The 23799-nt window shown below is 45.4% G+C and overlaps 1 protein-coding gene across 1 annotated transcript in view; it reads right to left on the bottom strand.

Moving 5' to 3' along the window:
- Positions 1–3367: 3367 nt before the first annotated feature.
- The window catches only part of LOC147725803 (uncharacterized), a 443482-nt gene continuing 423050 nt past the window's right edge, over positions 3368–23799 (bottom strand). Inside the window, exon 12 of the mRNA XM_086959980.1 lies at positions 3368–14420. Within this exon, the coding sequence (XP_086816106.1) occupies positions 7426–14420 (6995 nt within the window). The 3' untranslated portion in view covers positions 3368–7425. The remainder of the gene's footprint in view (positions 14421–23799) is intronic.

Raw genomic sequence — 23799 nt, 5'->3', positions numbered from 1 at the left:
TGCGGAACTCTGGCGGCCGTTCTTGACCCTACTCACGGAGGAGTTCAGGGAGCTGAGCTGTCCACGCTACCTGCGACTGCTGATGAGCCTGGCTGATATCCCACTCGCAGATCCTAAAAAACAGTCACATAGGCCGAAAGCCCGGAGGTGAGTTACCTCCCAGGAAACCCTTTAAGGTGATGTCAGTCTCCTGCTGGTTTCTTACTCGATGGACAAGGAGGGGGGTGGTGTGGGTGGTGTTGGGAGGGGGACTTGTTGGGGTTGTTTTTTTCCGTTTTATGACATAATGCAACCATAGACGGCTCCTGAACCTTTACAACGCGGCCGGCCCAGTTGGGTTGTAGGCGGCTTGCTGTGTATAACGCTAACTGAATGGAGCTCATTACAGACCTGCCTAGATGCCTGTATTATCATTGGTGGGCCCGTGCCACTTCAAACACGAGCCGCTGTACCTCTTGTGATGCCTTTTCTCTTAATAAAAAGATTTAATACTAAAGTACATGGTATCAATTTAGAGAGTACAGCTAGGCTGTGGGTCTTATTAGCAGGGCCACAGCCATACTAAAGTAAAACAAGCATTTTCAATGCAATAGGTCTCGCATTAGGAAAGTGTGAGCTATTGGTATTGTAAATGACACTTTTTTGTTTAATATGTGTTGGCTTTGAAAATATATAAATTAATAGCATTGTTATTCACAAAGCCAATAGCTTACACTTTCCTAATGCGAGTCCTATTGGCTATGGCAATGCTTATTGGTAGCAAGCAAGGACAGTGCTGTTGTGGTGCAGAGTGATGATGTGGTTGGGCTGAGTGATGTGGTGGAGTCCCCGAGTGATGTGGTGGAGTCCCCGAGTGATGTGGTGGAGTCCCCAAGTGATGTGGTGGAGTCCCGAGTGATGTGGTGGAGTCCCCGGGTGATGTGGTAGAGTCCCCGGGTGATGTGGTGGAGTCCCCGAGTGATGTGGTGGAGTCCCCGAGTGATGTGGTGGAGTCCCCGAGTGATGTGGTGGGGTCCCCGAGTGATGTGGTGGGGTCCCCGAGTGATGTGGTGGGGTCCCCGAGTGATGTGGTGGGGTCCCCGGGTGATGTGGTGGAGTTCCCGGGTGATGTGGTAGAGTCCCCGGGTGATGTGGTAGAGTCCCCTGTGAGGTGGTAGAGTCCCCGGGTGATGTGGTAGAGTCCCCGGGTGATGTGGTGGAGTCCCCGGGTGATGTGGTGGAGTCCCCGGGTGATGTGGTGGAGTCCCCGGGTGATGTGGTGGAGTCCCCAAGTGATGTGGTGGAGTCCCTGCGTGATGTGGTGGAGTCCCTGCGTGATGTGGTGGAGTCCCTGCGTGACGTGGTGGAGTCCCTGCGTGACGTGGTGGAGTCCCTGCGTGATGTGGTGGAGTCCCTGAGTGATGTGGTGGAGTCCCTGAGTGATGTGGCCTTCATTCCTTTGTGGAGGTTGGCTTTGGCTGTGATGGGGTCCTTGGTGAGGGAGAGGATCAGCCGAGAGTCATCGGCGTAGGAGATTATGTTGAGGTCATGCTGTCGGGCTACGTGTGCGAGCGGGCCGTGTAAATGTTGAACAGCGTGGGGCCGAGGGAGGATCCCTGGGGTAGACCGCAGATTATCTCGGAGGCTTTGGAACGGAATGGGGGGAGGTGGACAGTTTAGGTTCTGCCGAAGAGGAAGGAGGTGGTCCAATCCAGAGCCTTGTCTCGGATCCCTGCGGCGTGGAGGCATGCGCGTAGTGTGCGGCGGCAGACGGTGTCGAAGTAGGCAGAGAGGTCTAGGAGGATGAGGGCTGCGGTCTCACAATTGTCAAGCAGGGTCCTGATGTCTTCGGTTACTTAGGTTTTAATAACCAATTCATAAAAAGGCATCGTCATTTACAATGCCAATCGCTCAAACTTGCGGAAATTAGAGACCTGCTGCATTGCAGATGCTTGTTGCAAGTAGGCCCTGGTCCTGCTCCAATTGGAATAATCCAGCCCGAACTGTAAGGCCGGGTTCCCTCCTAATGGGAACATAAAGTGCTTGATATTAATTCAAGGAAGACACATGACTTTTTTTTTTCATCAGTTCGACGCCTTAAGTGCAATGGGTATCACCAGGCGTGGGTCCCATGCTCATTGTGCCATGGGACTCGAGCTGCACCCAACAAAAAGGCAGAAATAGGGCAAAACCAGTCTGAGGTTGCATGAGTTCCCATTCATAGTGGACCTTGACTGTTCGTATAGGAGCAGGACCAAGGCTGATTTTTCTATGGCAGGTTCCTGCCTGAGTTGGCATAACGTGCACAAAAAAAACCGATAGATGGGATTGCAGCATGCAGTAATTACCAATTACTGAGATTCCATTTCAAATATATTTAGAGATGCTCAACTCTTTGTAAACCAGTCTCATCTGAATTCACATATTGGAAGCCAATCGCTGAATTATTTTAAAACTATCTTTACTATCTTTATTGCTACTGAACTACTCAAATTAGCATCCCTTTGCTGACCGTCCACTATGCCAATGGATTACGCTGTTCAAAACGCCAATACCAAATTTCATTTTTCCTCATAGGCTCTTATCAAACCTTCAAGGCTAAATTCCGAATCCAATGTGAACATTGCTTGCACAGGGATATGAATTACGAAAAGGGCTGTTAAAAAAACAAAACAAACAAAAAGCAAGCCATGCGGAATTCAGTGTGTTTTTGCATGCTGAATGTAAGGAGTTTACCAAATGTGGTGAATACTTCAACGCATAAATAACCTTATTTATCAGCTGCTCTATATACCTCAATCTCTTCTGCTTAACTTGTAATGACAGCCATAATGTTTGCCCAATAATAAATCTACTGGTAGGGACTCTGAGAATCATCTGCTGCTGAAAATAAAATTTTCTCTACCGCATTGTCACAGATTTGAAAAAACTTCAATTTCAAATGCACGTTTGATGCAATTTTGACAAGCGGATACACATTAAGAGGCAGTGTATCATATGGTGTGTGCCAACTCTGTTCTGAAGGTCTCTCAGGGAGCCTTTTGTATAGCTGAAACGCGAAGCCGGGGTAAATAATGTAAGAAACAAAGTACATTCATTCAAAAAGGGAATGTGACAGACAGTGGCACAACAGTAATGGGCAAGCAAGAGCAAAACTAGACGTAATGGTGAACGACAAAAAAAAGTTTACAGGGAATGCTTCTTGAGGGGGGGGGGGCTCGTGTGCTGTCAAATGGCGGCTTCTAATACTGCGTAGTTTCATGAGCAAATTTAAATGTATTACAAACACTTTAATCTTATAGGTGCACATTTTAATTTGAGAGCCCAATAAAAACGATCCTTTACTGAATATTAAAAGAGCATACTTGAAACAAACAGTGCAAACATGTTTATTTCAGAGGTTTTTATTCAATAGCGCGGCATTCAGCACTGGGCCGCTCCTTCTACAAAAAAATATGAATACATTTAAACTTTAAGAAAGAAAGTCGGAAGGGTTCCGAGAATGACATTGGGCTAGTGTACGGCTGCAAGAATCTCAACAGCAATACAGGCAGGCGGAGTCTGAGGAGAACGACAGATCAACTTGTCCTTCCACTGCGCCGCGGAAAGAAGCTGCAGTCGAAGAGGGATGCTTTAAGGTCAAGTATGTGGCTCCGAAATGCAAAGCCTCACTTTTTTTAACCTCTCCTCCCCCCTCCAAAAAGACTATTCAGAATCATTTCAAAAAGAAGAAAAAAAAGGAACCAACGTGAAAACTCATGACTACAGCAAAACAGCGATAGTTGTGCACGCAATGGGGCTGCCAAGGGCTCTGACGTTTTGTAGAGAGAAAGGGCCTTACTTGTGATCCTTCCTCATTTGTAGGGCAGACAACACTGGCTACCTCCCTGCTCAGCAAGTATGTTTTTTAAAAAAGCGCCACTCACAGCGTTGTTTTTTGGGACGTTTTAGGGTCGTGGTGCTGACAGTCGTCCAGACACGTTAGGATGGCTTCCAATTTTTCACGACCCCAGCCATATTTTTCTGCCCTTTGCAAATATCAACATTTAACTACGTTTGAATCGGGGAACTCATTTGAGCTTTTGGTCTGACGCCCAATAGGTCCACCTGGCCGCCCACCCAGCCGTGACAGATGAATACACAAGGGGACACCGCAGGCCAGCGTCTTCCCAAGGACTGCCCCAGGCACCGTTCTGAACTGCTTTCACTAGGAGAATGTTTACTTTTCAAAAAATTGCCTCACTGTATACGTCAGGAGTCAGAGAAAGTGGAATGTAATTTCAGTTCTGGAATTACTGGATGAATTCCCAGTAGGTTAGTCCTGCGCGAGTTATTATTTTCAGGCCTCTCAGTGATCTGTAAAGTGTGTGTCTGTCATGTGGTGGGACGATAAAACGTTGTTGCATTTGCGTCTGTCACTCCGAGGATTTCCCGAGACCTAGTTTCAGCATGTTTTATTAAAAGGCTAAAAGTGCTGTCAGACTGAATAGGTTAATAAACAAATGTGCTTTTTGAGCGAACCATTCTTAGGACATGATCCGTTGCTGGAACAATAGTTTCAAACTAGCCACAAACAGCAATAACATATATGAACGAATACATAACAAGCTTAGCTTCTAGTCACAAACTTAAAGTCTTTAAAATTCTAGAACGATGCCACGTAAAGATCCTTAGTCGAGTCATCTTGAACAAGGGCAGTAGGTATAGTTTAAATACTAAAACCCAACACCAACAAGCAGGGGAAGAGGAGGCAAGCTGGATTTGAAGTATTGTAAAGTTCCAAGCCCTTTACCGCTAATGTAATTAAAGCAGGGGGTGGGGAGCGGATCCCTTTGAAGCACGGCCTCTCAGCCGTCAAAGAAGTAAACAGGAGGGGTGTAATTAGGGGGGAGGAGAAGTCGCGCTGGGGTGAATGCCTGAGGCCAAATCCGGATCGTAAAAGTCAGCTTTGTGGATGGACGGCATTAGGTCTCTCTCTACGAGACCTAAAATCCAGTGAAGCACAGCAAAAAGTGGGGGTAACCATAGGAAGCAGACCCTACTCTCCTACAGCGGATCTCAAATGACCCACCATGTACTTTTCTTAAAAATCGCAGCAGTCCGAGGTAGTCTTAAGGCCTTTTAACAGGACGCTTTCAGTCTCGATTCTGGCAGCCATTACTGGATCAGGCATCAGGGGCTACTCAAGTGTGTTGTGTCCTGGGGCTCCGCTCCTGCCTCAGGACAGCTTGTGTAGCGTTGCTGGTCTCAGATGCCCCGCTTTGTACTTTTCTTAAAAATTGCGTCAGTCCGAGGTCTTCTTAAGGACTTAAAACAGGCTGTTTTCATCTGAGATTGGCGGCAATAGCCCAGTCAGGCATCAGGGGCTACTCTAGTGTTGAGTCCTGGAGCTCAGCTTCCTCCTCAGAACAGCTTGTGTAGCGTTGCGGGTCTCAAATGACCCGCCTTGTACTTTTCTTAACAGGTGCTTTCGGTCTCGATTCTAGCGGCGATTACTGGGTCAGGCATCTGGGGCTCTTGCCGCGTTGTGTCCCGGGGTTCTGCTACCGTCTTGGGACGTCCCAGTCTCCCTCAAGGGTCATCACTGACCCACTTCACCCCGTTCGGGAGGATCCAGGTGTTCCGGGTCCTCCTGTGGTCTTAGAGCTGGCTGGATCCTTCTGTGGCTCCGTGAGTAGCAGCCATTACCCAGTCAGGTGACGCAGCTATGGCTGTGCGACTCGGTGCCTCGATTCAGGAGTCCTAACCTTCTGGATTTGCCACGCTTCTCCGGTCCGGGGGTCTCCCTCGTTCACCTCGTTTGCGGTGGAGCTCCGAGGCCTCCAGGAATTACTTCCTTAGGGTGCACTGACCACACTGCAGCCAGCGTCCTTCTCCCAGCTGGATCTGCATCTTAGATCCGCGTTTCGTCCGAGGTCAGCCTGGTGAGTGAATTAGTTTCACCTATCATCAGGGGGGGCTGGCTGGGGTCGATCTGGTCGGGATTTATACTTTAGTGATCCCGGACCTGGAGCTCAGCCCTGCAGCTCCTTCCCTGCAGCCATCTTGTATCTTGAAAGTTCCTGTCTCCTTTCTTTGGCAGTCAGGCAACCACTGCAGGCCAATCCCCCAAGCAGCACTTCAGCTTAGGGATAGTCTCTCCTCAGTTTCTTCTACTCAGCAAAGGTTTCTTGTTGTCGAAAAGTGATCTTGTACTTGATAGCACGGTGACAAAATGACATACGGTGCTTGTTAACATGATCATACACGTGCACACAAAATGTCATGCTACTCCTTGCACAGCATCCAGATGTTGGCTGTAAGAAGATGGGCGCAGGACATGGGGAGAAGCTCAATGCTTCCTTACTGCACAGGACATGAGGCTGCATTCAGAACGAGCACCATATATGGAAAATGATTTTACAGAATTAGTTTTAAGATGCACTGATAAACAACTATAAGGTTAAGGACAGACTTTCATGTTTGTGATTGTTTCACAAGAGAAAAGATGGAAGATGAACCACTGGTTCACCCTGTCCGAGTACATTAACCATTTGTCGACAGTTGTTAGCAGAGCAGGTAATTCACTGAAGATGACATAGAACATATGGGCACCACTTAGGAGTGGTGGGAGCGGGTGACAGATTTTATTGCTATTTTAGTAATAAATGCACTGCAAAAGATATATTTGTAATGCCCAGCTTTACAAGGTGAACGGCAATTTTGGGCAGGGGATTATAGCTAGAAGCCAAAAGACTGATCCAAGCCTTGCTCAAATAATTGGCATGAAGATGACACAGCTTTTGCCTTTCTTCTATCAAGAAGCCTTGCTAGGTTTCCACTGAGAGGTCATCTGAAGACAACTGTTCAGATTCTGCGATCAGAACTTTGAATGTGATGGACCGTGTCTCTTCCATTATAAGAAATCTGCAACATGGAGTTATGGTTAGAATGACTATGGTTCCTGCTCAAAATACATCATTTATTTCCTCTGCCCCTCATGTTATTAGGTAAAGGCTCTTGCAGAGTAATTTCCTTTCTAGTATACTATTTTATCTCTGGCAGCAAGTGTTATTTTGCGGTGCCGTTTAGTACTTTTACTGCTGGACTGCGAATCTCATTTCAGTTTATTGCATACTTGGGGACCATGATCAACAATACCCTCTCTTGGTTGCTGCCACTTTCGTAGCATAAAAGGAGAGAACTTTCTACCTTTTCCTCTCGCTATTAAACTCTTCTATTTATTGTATGCCATTGGCTTGTTTTACAGTTTATTGCTTTTTCTCCAGGATGAATTCAACAATACAATGAATTTTATTTCCACACTTAATGGCGCACAGACGTCTCTCTTCGTACAACCTTTGATGACCAAACACAGATCACTTATGGTGTCGCTTTCATAAAGGCAGCACGTCTGTGGATTGGGCAGGTTGTTTGTAGAAGACACTGGAGACAGTCAGATCCCCTTTAGGGCTTTTTTTTCCCAAACTTGGGTTTTTTCAGACCCCGTCTCCTGGAGCCGGACCCCCGTTTGTCTCTCCATTTCTCCAAGGTGTGTATACGCTGGTGGAGCTTTAAGCATGAGGGGATCTTGAAGGTCTTCCCACATTCATTGCAGGAATAGGATTTTGAACATTTGTGTTTTACGTGTTTTATTTGGTGTACCTTCAAGCTTGATAATGCACTGAAACTCTTCCCACATTCACTACATGCAAAGTATCTAATGTGTACTCGTCTGTGTATGATCAGCAGTGAGGATTTGCTAAATGATTTCCCACAGACATTACACGTGCACGTTTTTGCACTTGTGGGGAGCTTCTGCTGTTGGAGTGGCATTGAAGAAGGGGTCAAAGACTTTTCGCTTTCATCACTTGTCTTTTTTGGGGCATTGTTCTCAAGTGTACTCACACGGTTCTCATCTGAACGTATTGATGCGTTTAAGCTAGTGTCAGTCTTCGATTGTTGAGGTGCTGAAGAATCATTCTCCAAGGTGTGTATACGCTGGTGGAGCTTTAAGCATGAGGGGATCTTGAAGGTCTTCCCACATTCATTGCAGGAATAGGATTTTGAACTTTTGTGTTTTACGTGTTTTATTTGGTGTACTTTCAAGCTTGATAATGCACTGAATCTCTTCCCACATTCACTACATGCAAAGTATCTAATGTGTACTCGTCTGTGTATGATCAGCAGTGAGGATTTGCTAAATGATTTCCCACAGACATTACACGTGCACGTTTTTGCACTTGTGCGGAGCTTCTGCTGTTGGAGTGGCATTGAAGAAGGGGTCAAAGACTTCTCGCTTTCATCACTTGTCTTTTCTGGGGCATTGTTCTCAAGTGTACTCACACGGTTCTCATCTGAACGTATTGATGCGTTTAAGCTAGTGTCAGTCTTCGATTGTTGAGGTGCTGAAGAATCATTCTCCAAGGTGTGTATACGCTGGTGGAGCTTTAAGCATGAGGGGATCTTGAAGGTCTTCCCACATTCATTGCAGGAATATGATTTTGAACTTTTGTGTTTTACGTGTTTTATTTGGTGTACCTTCAAGCTTGATAATGCACTGAAACGCTTTCCACATTCACTACATGCAAAGTATCGAATGTGTACTCGTCTGTGTATGATCAGCAGTGAGGATTTGCTAAAACGTTTCCCACAGACATTACACATGCACGTTTTTGTACTTGTGGGGAGTGTCTGCTGTTGGAGTGGCATTGAAGAAGGGGTCAAAGACTTCTCGCTTTCATCACTTGTCTTTTCTGGGGCATTGTTCTCAAGTGTACTGACACGGTTCTCATCTGAACATATTGATGCGTTTAAGCTAGTGTCAGTCTTCGATTGTTGAGGTGCTGAAGAATCATGGGAACACTTCTCGCTTTCACAGCATGTCGACGTTCTGTCTGTGACTAGGTTGTCAAGTTCATGCACAGTATTCTTTTCGTCATGATGTACGGAGTCTTTTCCATTTGCATGGACTTTCTGGTGTAGAAGCAATATTGCTGAAGCATTAAAAGACATTTCACATTCGGTGCAAGGGTAAGGTTTCTTTTCTGATGCTTTTGTCTCAACCCTGGGTGTACCAACACTTTCCTTTTCATCAATCCTCGTGGAAAGTTTTTCTTTTGTATGAATCTTCTCGTGTTGAAGCAGTACCAAAGAAGAATTAAAAGACAGATCACACTCACTACATGGGTAAGGTTTCTTTTCGGAGGCTTTTGTCTCAACCATGGGTGTACCAACACTTTCCTTTTCATCAATCCTGGTGGAAACTTTTTCTTTTGCATGAATGTTCTGGTGTTGAAGCAGTACCAAAGAAGAATTAAAAGACAGATCACACTTACTACATGGGTAGGGTTTCTTTTCGGAGGCTTTTGTCTCAACCTTGGGTGAACCAACACTTTCCTTTTCATCAATCCTGGTGGAAACTTTTTCTTTTGCATGAACATTCTGGTGTTGAAGCAGTACCAAAGAAGAATTAAAAGACAGATGACACTCATTACATGGGTAAGGTTTCTTTTCGAAGGTTTTTGTCTCACCCATCAGTTTACTATCACCTTTCTTCTCATCAGTTTGCATGGAACGTTCCTCTTTTGTTTGAGCCTCCTGCCTTTGGAGTGGCATTGAAAAAGGGATCAAAAACTTTTCGCTTTCATCACTTGTCTTTTTTGGGGCATTGTTCTCAAGTGTACTCACACGGTTCTCATCTGAACGTATTGATGCGTTTAAGCTAGTGTCAGTCTTCGATTGTTGAGGTGCTGAAGAATCATTCTCCAAGGTGTGTATACGCTGGTGGAGCTTTAAGCATGAGGGGATCTTGAAGGTCTTCCCACATTCATTGCAGGAATAGGATTTTGAACTTTTGTGTTTTACGTGTTTTATTTGGTGTACTTTCAAGCTTGATAATGCACTGAATCTCTTCCCACATTCACTACATGCAAAGTATCTAATGTGTACTCGTCTGTGTATGATCAGCAGTGAGGATTTGCTAAATGATTTCCCACAGACATTACACGTGCACGTTTTTGCACTTGTGGGGAGCTTCTGCTGTTGGAGTGGCATTGAAGAAGGGGTCAAAGACTTCTCGCTTTCATCACTTGTCTTTTCTGGGGCATTGTTCTCAAGTGTACTCACACGGTTCTCATCTGAACGTATTGATGCGTTTAAGCTAGTGTCAGTCTTCGATTGTTGAGGTGCTGAAGAATCATTCTCCAAGGTGTGTATACGCTGGTGGAGCTTTAAGCATGAGGGGATCTTGAAGGTCTTCCCACATTCATTGCAGGAATATGATTTTGAACTTTTGTGTTTTACGTGTTTTATTTGGTGTACCTTCAAGCTTGATAATGCACTGAAACGCTTTCCACATTCACTACATGCAAAGTATCGAATGTGTACTCGTCTGTGTATGATCAGCAGTGAGGATTTGCTAAAACGTTTCCCACAGACATTACACATGCACGTTTTTGTACTTGTGGGGAGTGTCTGCTGTTGGAGTGGCATTGAAGAAGGGGTCAAAGACTTCTCGCTTTCATCACTTGTCTTTTCTGGGGCATTGTTCTCAAGTGTACTGACACGGTTCTCATCTGAACATATTGATGCGTTTAAGCTAGTGTCAGTCTTCGATTGTTGAGGTGCTGAAGAATCATGGGAACACTTCTCGCTTTCACAGCATGTCGACGTTCTGTCTGTGACTAGGTTGTCAAGTTCATGCACAGTATTCTTTTCGTCATGATGTACGGAGTCTTTTCCATTTGCATGGACTTTCTGGTGTAGAAGCAATATTGCTGAAGCATTAAAAGACATTTCACATTCGGTGCAAGGGTAAGGTTTCTTTTCTGATGCTTTTGTCTCAACCCTGGGTGTACCAACACTTTCCTTTTCATCAATCCTCGTGGAAAGTTTTTCTTTTGTATGAATCTTCTCGTGTTGAAGCAGTACCAAAGAAGAATTAAAAGACAGATCACACTCACTACATGGGTAAGGTTTCTTTTCGGAGGCTTTTGTCTCAACCATGGGTGTACCAACACTTTCCTTTTCATCAATCCTGGTGGAAACTTTTTCTTTTGCATGAATGTTCTGGTGTTGAAGCAGTACCAAAGAAGAATTAAAAGACAGATCACACTTACTACATGGGTAGGGTTTCTTTTCGGAGGCTTTTGTCTCAACCTTGGGTGAACCAACACTTTCCTTTTCATCAATCCTGGTGGAAACTTTTTCTTTTGCATGAACATTCTGGTGTTGAAGCAGTACCAAAGAAGAATTAAAAGACAGATGACACTCATTACATGGGTAAGGTTTCTTTTCGAAGGTTTTTGTCTCACCCATCAGTTTACTATCACCTTTCTTCTCATCAGTTTGCATGGAACGTTCCTCTTTTGTTTGAGCCTCCTGCCTTTGGAGTGGCATTGAAAAAGGGATCAAAGACTTTTCGCTTTCATCACTTGTCTTTTCTCGGGCATTATTCTCAAGTGTACTCACACGGTTCTCATCTGAACATATTGATGCGTTTAAGCTAGCGTCAGTCTTCGGTTGCTGACGTGCTGAAGAATCATGGAAACACTTCTCGCTTTCACAGCATGTCGACGTTTTGTCTGTGACTAGGTTGTCAAGTTCATGCACAGTATTCTTTTCGTCATGATGTACGGAGTCTTTTCCATTTGCGTGGACTTTCTGGTGTAGAAGCAATATTGCTGAAGCATTAAAAGACATTTCACATTCGGTGCAAGGGTAAGGTTTCTTTTTTGATGCTTTTGTCTCAACCATGGGTGTACCAACTCTTTCGTTTTCATCAATCCTGGTGGAAACTTTTTCTTTTGTATGAACGTTCTGGTGTTGAAGCAGTACCAAAGAAGTATTAAAAGACAGATCGCACTCACTACATGGGTAGGGTTTCTTTTCGGAGGCTTTTGTCTCAACCTTGGGTGAACCAACACTTTCCTTTTCATCAATCCTGGTGGAATCTTTTTCTTTTGTATGAATGTTCTGGTGTTGAAGCAGTACCAAAGAAGAATTAAAAGACAGATCACACTCACTACATGGGTAAGGTTTCTTTTCGGCAGCTTTTGTCTCACCCATCAGTTTACTATCACCTTTCTTCTCATCACTTTGAATGGAACGTTTTTCTTTTGTGTGAGTCTTCTGGTGTTGAAGCAGCAATGGAGCGGAATTAAAAGACAGATCACACTCACTACAAGGGTAAGGTTTCTTTTCTGAGGCTTTTGTCTCACCCATCAGTTTACTATCACCTTTCTTCTCATCACTTTGCATGGAACGTTCTTCTTTTGTGTGAGCCCTCTGCTGTTGGAGTGGCATTGAAGAAGAGGTCAAAGACTTTTCGCTTTCATCACTTGTCTTTTCTGGGGCATTGTTCTCAAGTGTACTCACACGGTTCTCATCTGAACATATTAATGCGTTTAAGCTAGTGTCAGTCATCGGTTGTTGAGGTGCTGAAGAATCATGGGAACACTTCTCGATTTCACAGCATGTCGACGTTTTGTCTGTGACTAGGTTGTCAAGTTCATGCACAGTATTCTTTTTGTCATGATGTATGGAGTCTTTTCCATTTGCATGGACTTTCTGGTGTAGAAGCAATATTACTGAAGAATTAAAAGACATTTCACATTCGGTGCAAGGGTAAGGTTTCTTTCCTGATGCTTTTGTCTCAACCTTGGGTGTACCAACACTTTCCTTTTCATCAATCCTCGTGGAAACTTTTTCTATTGTATGAACGTTCTGGTGTTGAAGCAGTATCAAAGAAGAATTAAAAGACAGATCACACTCACTACATGGGTAAGGTTTCTTTTCTGATCCTTTTGTCTCAACCTTGGGTGTACCAACACTTTCCTTTTCATCAATCCTCGTGAAAACTATTTCTTTTGTGTGAACGTTCTGGTGTTGAAGCAGTAACAAAGAAGAATTAAAAGACCGATCACACTCACTACATGGGTAAGGCTTCTTTTCTATTGCTTTTGTCTCAACCATGGGTGTACCAACACTTTCCTTTTCATCAATCCTCGTGGAAACTTTTTCTATTGTATGAACGTTCTGGTGTTGAAGCAGTATCAAAGAAGAATTAAAAGACAGATCACACTCACTACATGGGTAAGGCTTCTTTTCTATTGCTTTTGTCTCAACCATGGGTGTACCAACACTTTCCTTTTCATCAATCCTCGTGGAAACTATTTCTTTTGTGTGAACGTTCTGGTGTTGAAGCAGTAACAAAGAAGAATTAAAAGACAGATCACACTCACTACATGGGTAAGGTCTCTTTTCTGATGCTTTTGTCTCAACCTTGGGTGTACCAACACTTTCCTTTTCATCAACCCTGGTGGAAACGTTTGCTTTTGTATGAACATTCTGGTGTTGAAGCAGCAATGGAGCAGAATTAAAAGACAGATCACAATCACTACAAGGGTAAGGTTTCTTTTCTGACTCCACTTTGGTTTCGCTATCACTTTTGGGTTCGCTAACATTTTTCTCCTCATCATTCCACTTGGAAGCTTTTTTGTTTGCGTGAACTCTCTTATGCTGAAGCAACATTTCATACGCATTGAAAGACTTTTCACATTCATCACACGAGTGTGGCTTCTTTTCTGGGGTTTTCTGATGATGCTTCCCGTCCACGTGCATGAAAGCTTTCTTGCTTGCATGAACCCTCTTGTGTTGAAGCAACATTTCATAAGCATTGAAAGACCTTTCACATTCATCGCATGGGTGTGGTTTCTTTTCTTGGGTTGTTTGCTGATTTTTACTTGCACTTTTCCGCTCATTGCAACGCTTCTTCTTGTCATTGTATTTTGATTTGCTTACTTTTCTGTTTACACTGGCATTTGAATTCTTACAAAGAGGTTTTTCCTTTAGACCTGGCAGGTCTGCCTCTTTGTGGAATACCTGGTGCTCGATTCGGTTGGATTTATAAAAAAAGACGTTTGAATTCTTACGAAGACGTTTTTCCTTTACACCTGGCAGGTCTGCCTCTTTGTGAAATACCTGGTGCTCGATTAGGTTGGATTTATAAAAAAAGACGTTTGAATTCCTACGAAGACGTTTTTCCTTTACACCTGGCAGGTCTGCCTCTTTGTGGAATACCTGGTGCTCAATTAGGTTGGATTCATAAAAAAAGACAATCCCACAATCTGGGCACGGGTACTTTTTCACTCCCGATTTTGTTATTGGAATTTTTTTGGATGACTTGGATTTTCCAGCAGGCTTTTTAAATTTGCGTTCAGTGGAGTATTTTCTTGCAGTGTTGTTCAGCATCCTTTTGGGTCTTTTAGGTCTATAATTAGACTCTTCATCCTCGCCCCAGTCATCATCTTCAGCAGAGTTCCAAACATCCTCCTTGCCTGAGATCCAGCTATCATCTTTCTCTGAATACCAGACTTTTTTTAATGCTCTTGCTCTTCGTGGTTGCAGTTTGTCAGTACAATCTCCAAGTTTTCTCTTGTACTTTTTCAAGGTATTCATCTCTGATTGAAACAAAATTAAGACACAAATTAATTTGATTAAAAAAGTTAAATATAGAAGCAGCAGACATACCAACTTGTAATTCATAAAGCTGTGCTCTCTACTAGTGCTTCACAGAGAAAGTTAGGTTGAACAAGTTACTTACCCTAGACAATGATCTTTCTGGCGAATGCTTCACCTACCTGCTGATTACTCACTTTTTGAATATCCCAAGGTGCCAGACAGGATGCAAAAACTTTCCAACAGCGTTCCTAAACCATTAGGTGGAGTTCGGCTCCATTTCGGCATCAGGGCCATAACATCATTGGAGCCATATAGCGCCACAATAGTGCCCTGACGCCAGTTCCTCATTCCTTTGTTTAGAGCCCATATAGGTAGACACAACCTGCAGTATTTTGATCAGTGGCTATGCCGTTTAACAATGTAACCTAAAACCCTATGTAGGTGATGGCTGGGCGACCATTTCTTAGAATGGGGAGAGGTGAGAAAAGAGTTGGGGAGATTGGTGAGGGATTTGCAGGCAAGGAAACAATGCTAACCTCTAACACTATGTCTCTTCCAGGGGAATCCTCATAAAAGTCATAAGAACTAAATATTCCAACCCACTTGCAGGGACCCCGGTTGGTGGCTCACAGCACCTTGGTCGTGCTCAAGGTGCTGTGGGGCACCAAAACGCGTTGATGCTGCTTTTTTGTGTCTGGATCGAATAAAACTTGATCATCAACTGTACAAGAGTGCCGTGGCATTCTTGACTGAAAGGAAGCAGTTTCTTTGGATTACAGTGTCAGCGTGCGGCGTAATGCTGGACATGAACATAGCCGACGATATGAGGGCAACACGTCCAACCTAGGAGAATACATTCACACACACTGGCCACAACAATGAAAGGAAAAGTTCTAGGCGCCATTTTGTGATGTGGGACACTGATCCAGTGGAGGGGGTGGGGAGCAAAACATTAAATAGGACATAAGTGGTCACCCCATATGACTGAAGATAGGGGGTCTCTGAAGGACCAAGACTCATGGGCTAGAAATTGCCCAAAACATTTTTTTCGGGGCCCAAGGTTACAGGGACTTTTTAGTTCGGAAATAGAATTAAACAAACCTTAGAAATTCACAAAAAAACAAAAGGTTTCAGGGATATTATAATTTTGTGTATAAAATCTGAACCTAACATTACTTCCCTGTAACGTATAGTTTCTTACCTGTCGGTGTAGTTTTGAAGCTTGAACACTTTCTGCAATCACTATGCTGTGCATTATTCTACCATCTAGTGGTTGGGTCCGGAATTGTAGTGTTTTTTCTCTTTTTTTTCGTGCCCCAGGTGGGCGTTGACATCCCACCCATCCAGAAAAATTCACGCTGCAAAACCTTTGTTTTCTTTCGTGAATATAAGTAGCTCTGCAGCTTACAGAAAAAAGCTAAAAATGGCCAGACTACATTGAGATTTCATTTTAAACAACTGACACAATTCAAGAAATAATGTCATTAATACACAATGACTATTAAAAAAGTTTCACAAACCTTTAGTTACAAGGAAAAGGAAATGTGAGCCATTATTAAGAAATACGCTGCCATTCAAAGAATTACAGAGAAAATTGGCACAGTGTCTTTAAGAACCTCCCAGTACCCCTTGTATCCCATCATGCCTCACAGGTGACAGGTAAGATCACTTTTATGGAAATTAGGAATCCTGGGTATAGAATTTATTGAGGGCGGTAATAGGTGGGAGGTATTACAGGTAAGTTACTTATCCTTCTCTTCCAGGGAATCCTCATCAATACAGCAAACACAAGGAGATGATGGACGGAGAGCTGAATCTTTTCAGACACTCACCCGAGTCACAGTTCTGGGTTGAATCCTTCATCATTCTTTAGCTCACTTCGTCACCCCAGTTCAGACCCAACTATATAAAAATCAGTCTTGACCCTGGGCCTCATGGGAACACTCGAGCCCGAACTACCAAACCAGGTCTTCCCTGAACTGTAAACAAGCTAGCCTCAGCCAGGCTAGCTTGAATCCAGTAGCAAAGTGAGCAAGGGACCCACGTCTGGGCATACCCTGCCAACTTAGGGCAAACAAAACAATCACAAGGAGATGATGGACGGAGCACCGAATATTTTCAGACACCCACCCCCCATCACAGATCTGGTTTGAATCCATCATCGTTCTTTAGCTCACTTGTTTCAGGTCCAGGGAAAACCTGGCTTGGCAGTTCGGTCAAGACTGATTTGCATATGGCTTGGTCTGAACTGGGGTGGCGAAGTGAGCTAGAGAACGAGGTCTCCCTCGAATCTGGGGAACAAGGTTCAGGCCTTGGCAACGACGCTCGACATCCTGTGATTCTGGGCAAATCACTTAATTTCTCAAAAATGAATGTGTCCTTATGTAAGCAACTGGTGCTCATACGTTTGTGCTATATAAAACTCAGGGAAAAAGAACCACCCAGTAAAGGTATGAGTAGATATCCAGGTAGCAGCTTTACAAATTTCTGAAACAGTTACACTCTTTAATAGAGCTGCAGCCGAAGCTTTTCCGCTTGTAAAATCTGCCACCGGTCATAAGGATTTTTTTTTAGCTGGCTGGTAAGACAGGAGTATACAAGAAACTATTCCACTGGAAATAGTTTGTTTAGAGGTTGCAAAACCCTTTCACCAGCCCATACTTAACACAAAGGTGATCCGATTTCCTTATAACTTTGGTTTTATCGAGGTAGAACTTTAGCACTCTTATAATATCAAGAATGTGTAATGACCTTTCAGTCGGAGTTGCAGGGTTAGGGATGAAAGTAGTTCTTATCACCACTCTATTGGAATGAAAGAATATGTACTACTCCTCAGAACATAGAGCTTGAGTTTCACTTACCCTACGAGCCGAAGTGATAGCAACAAGAAAGCTGCTTTCCATGTGAGATGCTGCAAAGAGGGCTTAAGTATCGGTTCAAATGGGGTACCCATCAGTTTGGCAAGGACACTACTAAGTTCCCACGGAGGAGAGGGTGAACTAATTTGAAGGAACACCTTTTGAGGCCTTCCAAAGAGTCTTTGACCGCTGTAATTTCAAAGAAAGACTTCTATGAAGGAGATTCAGTACAGGCCGTAATGGCCACAAGATGTACCATAGTGGAAGAAAACTGCTGTCCAAATTTAGGTAAATGACGAAGATATGGAATGACCACATCCTCTTGACACAAAATCACTTCATGATCATTTTGTTTACACCATAAATTAAACCTTTTCTATTTGAAAGTATATGATCGTCTAGTGGAAGGTTTTTTAACCTCTTAAAATGCCCAGCATTCTTTAGAAATACCTAAATGTCCATGTTGGAGGAATCCAGGAGCCATGCTGTCAAGTTCAGTGAGGGAAGAGAAGGTTGGGATGTAATATCTGTCCTTGTAACTTGAGTGTAGTAAAGAGATGTCCATTCGTATGTAATGTAAATAAAGAGAACTGCAACAACTACAACTGTGGGGGGAGGTGGGACGGCGCAGGTGAATCTACAGCTCTACATACAAAGAACAGATGCTTACTGGGTAAGTAACATAATCCGTTCGAGGCATGTGTGCTGTAGATACACATGCTTTGCACAGAATATATAGCAGTGTTTTCCCAAAGCGGTGGCTAACCAGTAGATGTTGCAGTCGTCTGGAAATGTGTCTTTAGCACAGCTTGTCCTACACTGGCTTGTTGGCGTGCTAACACAGCCACACAATAGTGTTTAGTAAATGTGCGTAGTGTGGACCATGTTGTTGCTTTACAGGTATCAGCAATGGGAATGTTTCCTAAAAAGGCCATAGATGCCCCTATTTTGTGAGTTGAATGCGCTCTGGAGGTACAAAGTTCTTTAGCTTTAGCATAGCAGGTTGGAATGCATTTAACAATCCATCTGGAAATGCCTAATTTATTAAACTGTTTCTTTGATCACGAAAATACTGTTTGGGGAATACCCTCCATATAACAAAATACATTTATAGGTTTCTGTTTACAATTGGCGGTTGCACATTATTTGTTCTTTTCTTTTGAGGAATTGTTTACCTCAAAGAGCGGTACATTTGATGAGCTCTGAAAGGTGTGAGTAACGTGATTGACTTATATCTGGCAAAGGATTGGTTTGAGGACCGTTGTTTTTCTATATCGAACTGCACCCAGGTCCACAAACTGTCATTGGGTTACCCCATTGCTTGTAATGGCTACCTTGAGCAGGTTTTTTCCTGCGAGGGTTTATGTTGGACTTGGCCCTTCTGGCAGGTTCAACCCTGAACTTTTTGCCTGGTGTTATTAAATAATTATAGTGATGTCTTGGTTTCTGCGCACTTTTCCTGTGTTCCAGTGGAAAGTACGTGCGCACTCTGAGTGCGTGTAGTGAGAGTGACTTGCCCTCTCATAGGAATGAATGGGGAATATGTATGCCCATGGTAGTTCCTGCTGTGTGGGGAGTGCAGGGTCGAGTTTGGTATGTGCGAACTCGTGAGATTGAATGCTGCGCAATGATATATGCGGCATGATTGTGTCTAGTGTGGAAGTGCCACTTCCAGAAGTTGGCATATTTGTGTCTGGCGTGTGATTGGCTGAAGCTGGCTGGTGAGCCTGGCTCCAAGAGTCTGGGTGGGTCTGGCCCGGTGGTGAATGGAGTGATTAGCATGCTGATGTGGGGGAGGGGTGCACCTGGGACTGAATAGGGCTGGGCTTTCCCCACACAATGCTGGCGCCACCCCCTGTGGTGCGTCTGATGTCCCCAGCCTGGCCAGTGAAAGGAGTTCCCTATGACCAGTTGTAGCTGGTTCTCACATTGCCTGCACCCTGCTAGACAAAGGATTTTATGGTATAAAAAGGGGCTGTGTCCCCTTACAAAATGTTCTTGTTTCTACTTGAATCCTGCCAGGGGGGTGCTGCTGCTTGGGCCCAGGGGAAGGCTTGCCTCCCTGGGCCCTGCCAAGCCACTGGATGCCTGCTGGACTGCATTGCTGAGAGTCCTCCCTAGGGGGGTTGATGGACACTGCCCCCCTAGCGCCTGGGAAGCGCTTTATTTTGGGATTGCCTTGTTGCTGGTATCTGCTTTCTGCTGTCTGGTCCTTTCTGGGGGCTTGGTGGTCCCTTTGCCCCATGGCGCCTGGGAGGCACGGTATCTTGGTTGGCCCTGTTGTGGAGGGAGCCTATTTATTTATTACAAATTTGTACCGCGCAGGGAATCGACTCCCGAAGGAGTATCTCCGCGCCTCTGGCGTCATCTTTGAACAGAGCAGGTCCTACAAAGTAGAGATATTACAGTAAGGTGTATAACTAATATTGGAAGAAAAAAGTTTTTAGTTTCTTCCTAAAAGGAAGATGATCCCTACATTGTCTGATCTCTCTGGGGAGAATGTTCCACAGCCTCGGGCCAGCCACTGACAAGGCCCTACCCCCTTGCCTTGCCTTCTTAATCCTAGGAACACATAGGAGTTCTTGATCTCCCGATCTAAGAGATCGGGAGGGAACGTAGGCATTACATTTTTTTGTCAGGTATTCAGGGCCTTTCCCTGTAAGGCACTTATGGATGACACAACATGTCTTAAACAGTACTCTCTGTTTCACTGAAAGCCAGTGAAGCTTAGTTAACAGGGGTTTAGATGGAGTACGTGCAGGGACATTGAGGACAAGGCGTGCAGCAGTGTTTTGCACAACCTGCAGTCTGGAGATGACCCCCTCGTTGGCAGCTAACAGCAAACCATTGCAGTAATCAAGCCTGCTCAGCACAAGCGCCTGTACCAAGGTTTTTCTGGTGGTATCAGGGAGCAGGGGGACCACTCTTCGGAGAAGCCCAATGACATGGAAACAGGAGCCAATCACTTTGCTTCCATGTTGTTTCAATGAAAGCTCCTGATCCAATTTTACTCCAAGATTTTTCACACACTGTTTAGGTTCAGGGACTGGGCCCAGATCTTGCGGCCACCAGTCAGGAGTCCACAGGCATTTGGCTTCCCCAAAGAGCATCACCTCCGTTTTGGAAACGTTGCATTGTAGGTAGTTCGAGGCCATCCAGTGGGCCACTTCTTTCATACCCCGGGCAAAGGAGTTTCGCACTTCAGATGTCAGAGTTTTAAACGGAAAGAGGAGTTGAGTATCGTCCGCATACGATACCGGAATAAAGCCGTGAGATCTCATGATGTTCGCCAGGGGGGCCACATAGATGTTAAATAAAGTGGGGCTCAAACATGAGCCCTGTGGCACCCCCTTAGAGATCTTCACCTTCTCGGACCGATACGTCCCCATGGTGACACTTTGGGTACGTTTAGTGAGAAAACTCCTTAACCAGGACAGCACTCTGCCTCCCAGGCCGATGTCAATTAGTCTGGAGGTCATGATGTCATGAGACACCGTGTCAAACGCCGCTGACAAATCTAAAAGCACCAGGATAGCGGAAAAGCCCGCATCCTGTAGCATGCGAAGATCATCAACGACGGACAACAGGGCAGTCTCAGTGCTGTGCCTAGGTCTAAACCCAGACTGGGAGGGATCCAACTCCCCTGCACTTTCAATGAAATTTGATAAGTGCCGATTGACAAACTTCTACGTCAGTTTTCCAAAATATGGAAGGAGCGAAATGGGTCTTAAGTTTGTCAATTCAGTCCAGGGGATGGTGTTATTTTTCCTCAGGGGTTTTACCAGTGCCCGTTTCCAATCTAGGAGGACTTCCCCTGTACTCAGGGACAAGTTGATCACATGCTGGATTCCTGTGGCCAAAACATCAGCCACCGATGGCATAATGCGTGCCGGGATGATGTCAGAGGGGCACCCGCTCCCAAGACCTCTGCGATTCGTTATCCTCCTTCTTCTACAACAAAATCGCCGACATACATAACAGCTTTGAGAACATTTCAAAAGAACAGTCCACTCCACCCACCTCCGAACCTAAACCGCCCTCTAACAACCTTAGCGCCTGGAACCCAATCACCACTGAAGACACCATCCGCCTAATGAACTCCATCCATTCAGGTTCGCCAACCGACCCCTGTCCCCACCACATCTTCAACAAAGCAGACTCCATCATCGCACCCCATCTCCGTGATGTCATCAACTGCTCCAACTCCGCTACCTTCCCAGAAAGCTGGAAACACGCTGAACTCAGCGCCCTCCTGAAGAACCCACAGCAGACCCCTCTGAACTTAAGAACTACCGCCCCATCTCCCTCCTCCCATTCCCTGCCAAAGTCATTGAGAAAGCCGTCAATAGCCAGCTCGCCGCCTTCCTTGAATCCAACAACTCCCTCGACACCTCACAGTCCGGCTTTCGAGCCAAACACAGCACCGAAACCGCCCTCATTGCAGCGACAGACGACATCCGAACACTACTGGACAACGGAGAAACAGTTGCCCTCATCCTACTCGACCTCTCCGCCGCCTTCGACACAGTCTGTCATAACACCCTCATACAACGCCTCAGCAACATCGGCATACAAGGAAAAGCCTTGGACTGGATCATCTCGTTCCTCGCCGGGAGAACCCAGAGAGTCCGACTTCCCCCATTCAAATCAGAGGCCACCGAAGTCATCTGCGGAGTACCACAAGAATCATCACTCAGTCCCACCCTCTTCAACGTTTACATGAGTCCCCTCGCATCCATCGCGCGACAACACAACCTTAACATCATCTCTTACGCGGACGACACCCAGCTGATCCTTTCCCTCACCAAAGACCCTAACACCGCCAAAACCAATCTTCACGAAGGCATGAAAGAAGTAGCCGAATGGATGAAAAATAGCCGCCTAAAACTTAACTCAGACAAAACGGAAGCCCTCATCCTAGGATCATCCCCCTCTGCCTGGCACGACTCATGGTGCACAGCACCCATACCCACAGACCACGCACGTAACCTAGGCTTCATCCTAGACTCCTCCCTCTCGATGACCAGACAAGTCAACGCCGTCTCATCCTCTTGCTTCAACGTACTTCGTATGCTCAAAAAAATCTTCAGTTGGATCCCCTCCGAGACAAGAAAGACTGTCACCCACGCACTGGTCACTAGCCGACTGGACTATGGAAACACCCTCTACGCCGGAATCACAGCCAAATTACAGAAAAAACTCCAACGCATCCAAAACGCATCAGCCAGACTCATATTGGATATCCTTCGCCAAGATCACATTACCGGTCACCTGAAAGACCTCCACTGGCTTCCCGTCAACAAGAGAATAATGTTCCGTCTCCTCACCCATGCACACAAGTCCCTCTACAAACTAGGACCCGAATGCCTCAACACACGACTGTCCTACACACCCACCGCCAACTAAGATCCTCCAATCAGGCCCTCGCCGCAGTTCCGCGCATCCATAGATCCACCATGGGAGGAAGATCCTTCTCCTACTTGGCGGCCAAGACCTGGAATTCTCTCCCCACTCACCTCCGCCTTACACAGAACCACATTTCCTTCAGAAAGGAACTTAAAAGCTGGCTATTCAATAAATAATGCACCCCCTTCCCCAAGCGCCTTGAGACCCTCTGGGTGAGTAGTGCGCTATACAAATCCCTGAACTTGAACTTGAACTATATGCCGAGGCTGATGCACCCAAAAAAAGGCGTAATGCGCCTGTGCACTATAGCAATACAATTCAAAGTCGGGAATACCGAATCCCCCTGTAGATAAGGCCTCGTGAGAACATTCCACTGGAGACTCGGGTTCTTACCCTCCCACACCAATCAAGTTAGCTCGGACCGTAACTGTTTAAAAAAAATAATTTCCTGGATAAAACGGGATATATCCCCCCTTCCAGTGAGCCTGTATGGCTCCAGTTACCGCAGCATGCAGAAGGTATCCCCCTCGTGGTAGGTCAAACCGCTCTTGCAGCTCCTGATACTGGATACGTGCCCCGTCCTCGTAGAGGTCCCCGATAACCTGTATTCCCGCATCCTCCCAGACCTGCAACTGTGACCAATCTCCCCGCGTGGCGTTGAGATCAGTTCCAACAGAGCCTGAACGTTTGTTCTTCGAGTGTCAGATCTCGAAGGGCGATCCATTGTTGCAAGACGATATAGGCCAGGACATGTCGCGGTGTACCCCCATCTCTCTCGTTCTCCGGACCTCCGTATGCTCTTGCCACCTCCTGCGTAAAAATCTGCAGTGGAGCAGCAAGATAGTAAAGCTCGAAGTCTGGGACCGCTAGTCCTCCATCTTCTTTCGGGCGGGTGAGCGTTGCCAGTCGCCAGGGATACCCTACATCTGCCCGAGCCCCATAGGAACGTGGTCAGCTGAGACTTCAATTGACGAAAAAAGGATCTAGGTATCCAGATGGGGAGGGTGCAAAAGTAACACAGAAGTCGCGGCAGGGCAATCATTTTCAGTAAAGAAATGCGCCCATTGACCGAGAGCGGGAGCGTGGCCCGAAAGGCCATACTTCCCTTCAGCGC

Source organism: Lissotriton vulgaris, chromosome 3_1 (assembly GCF_964263255.1).
Source record: "Lissotriton vulgaris chromosome 3_1, aLisVul1.2, whole genome shotgun sequence".
NCBI classification, from domain to species: domain Eukaryota; kingdom Metazoa; phylum Chordata; class Amphibia; order Caudata; family Salamandridae; genus Lissotriton; species Lissotriton vulgaris.
The sequence above is the reverse complement of the archived record's forward strand: the minus strand, read 5'-3'. Positions and strand labels throughout refer to the sequence as shown.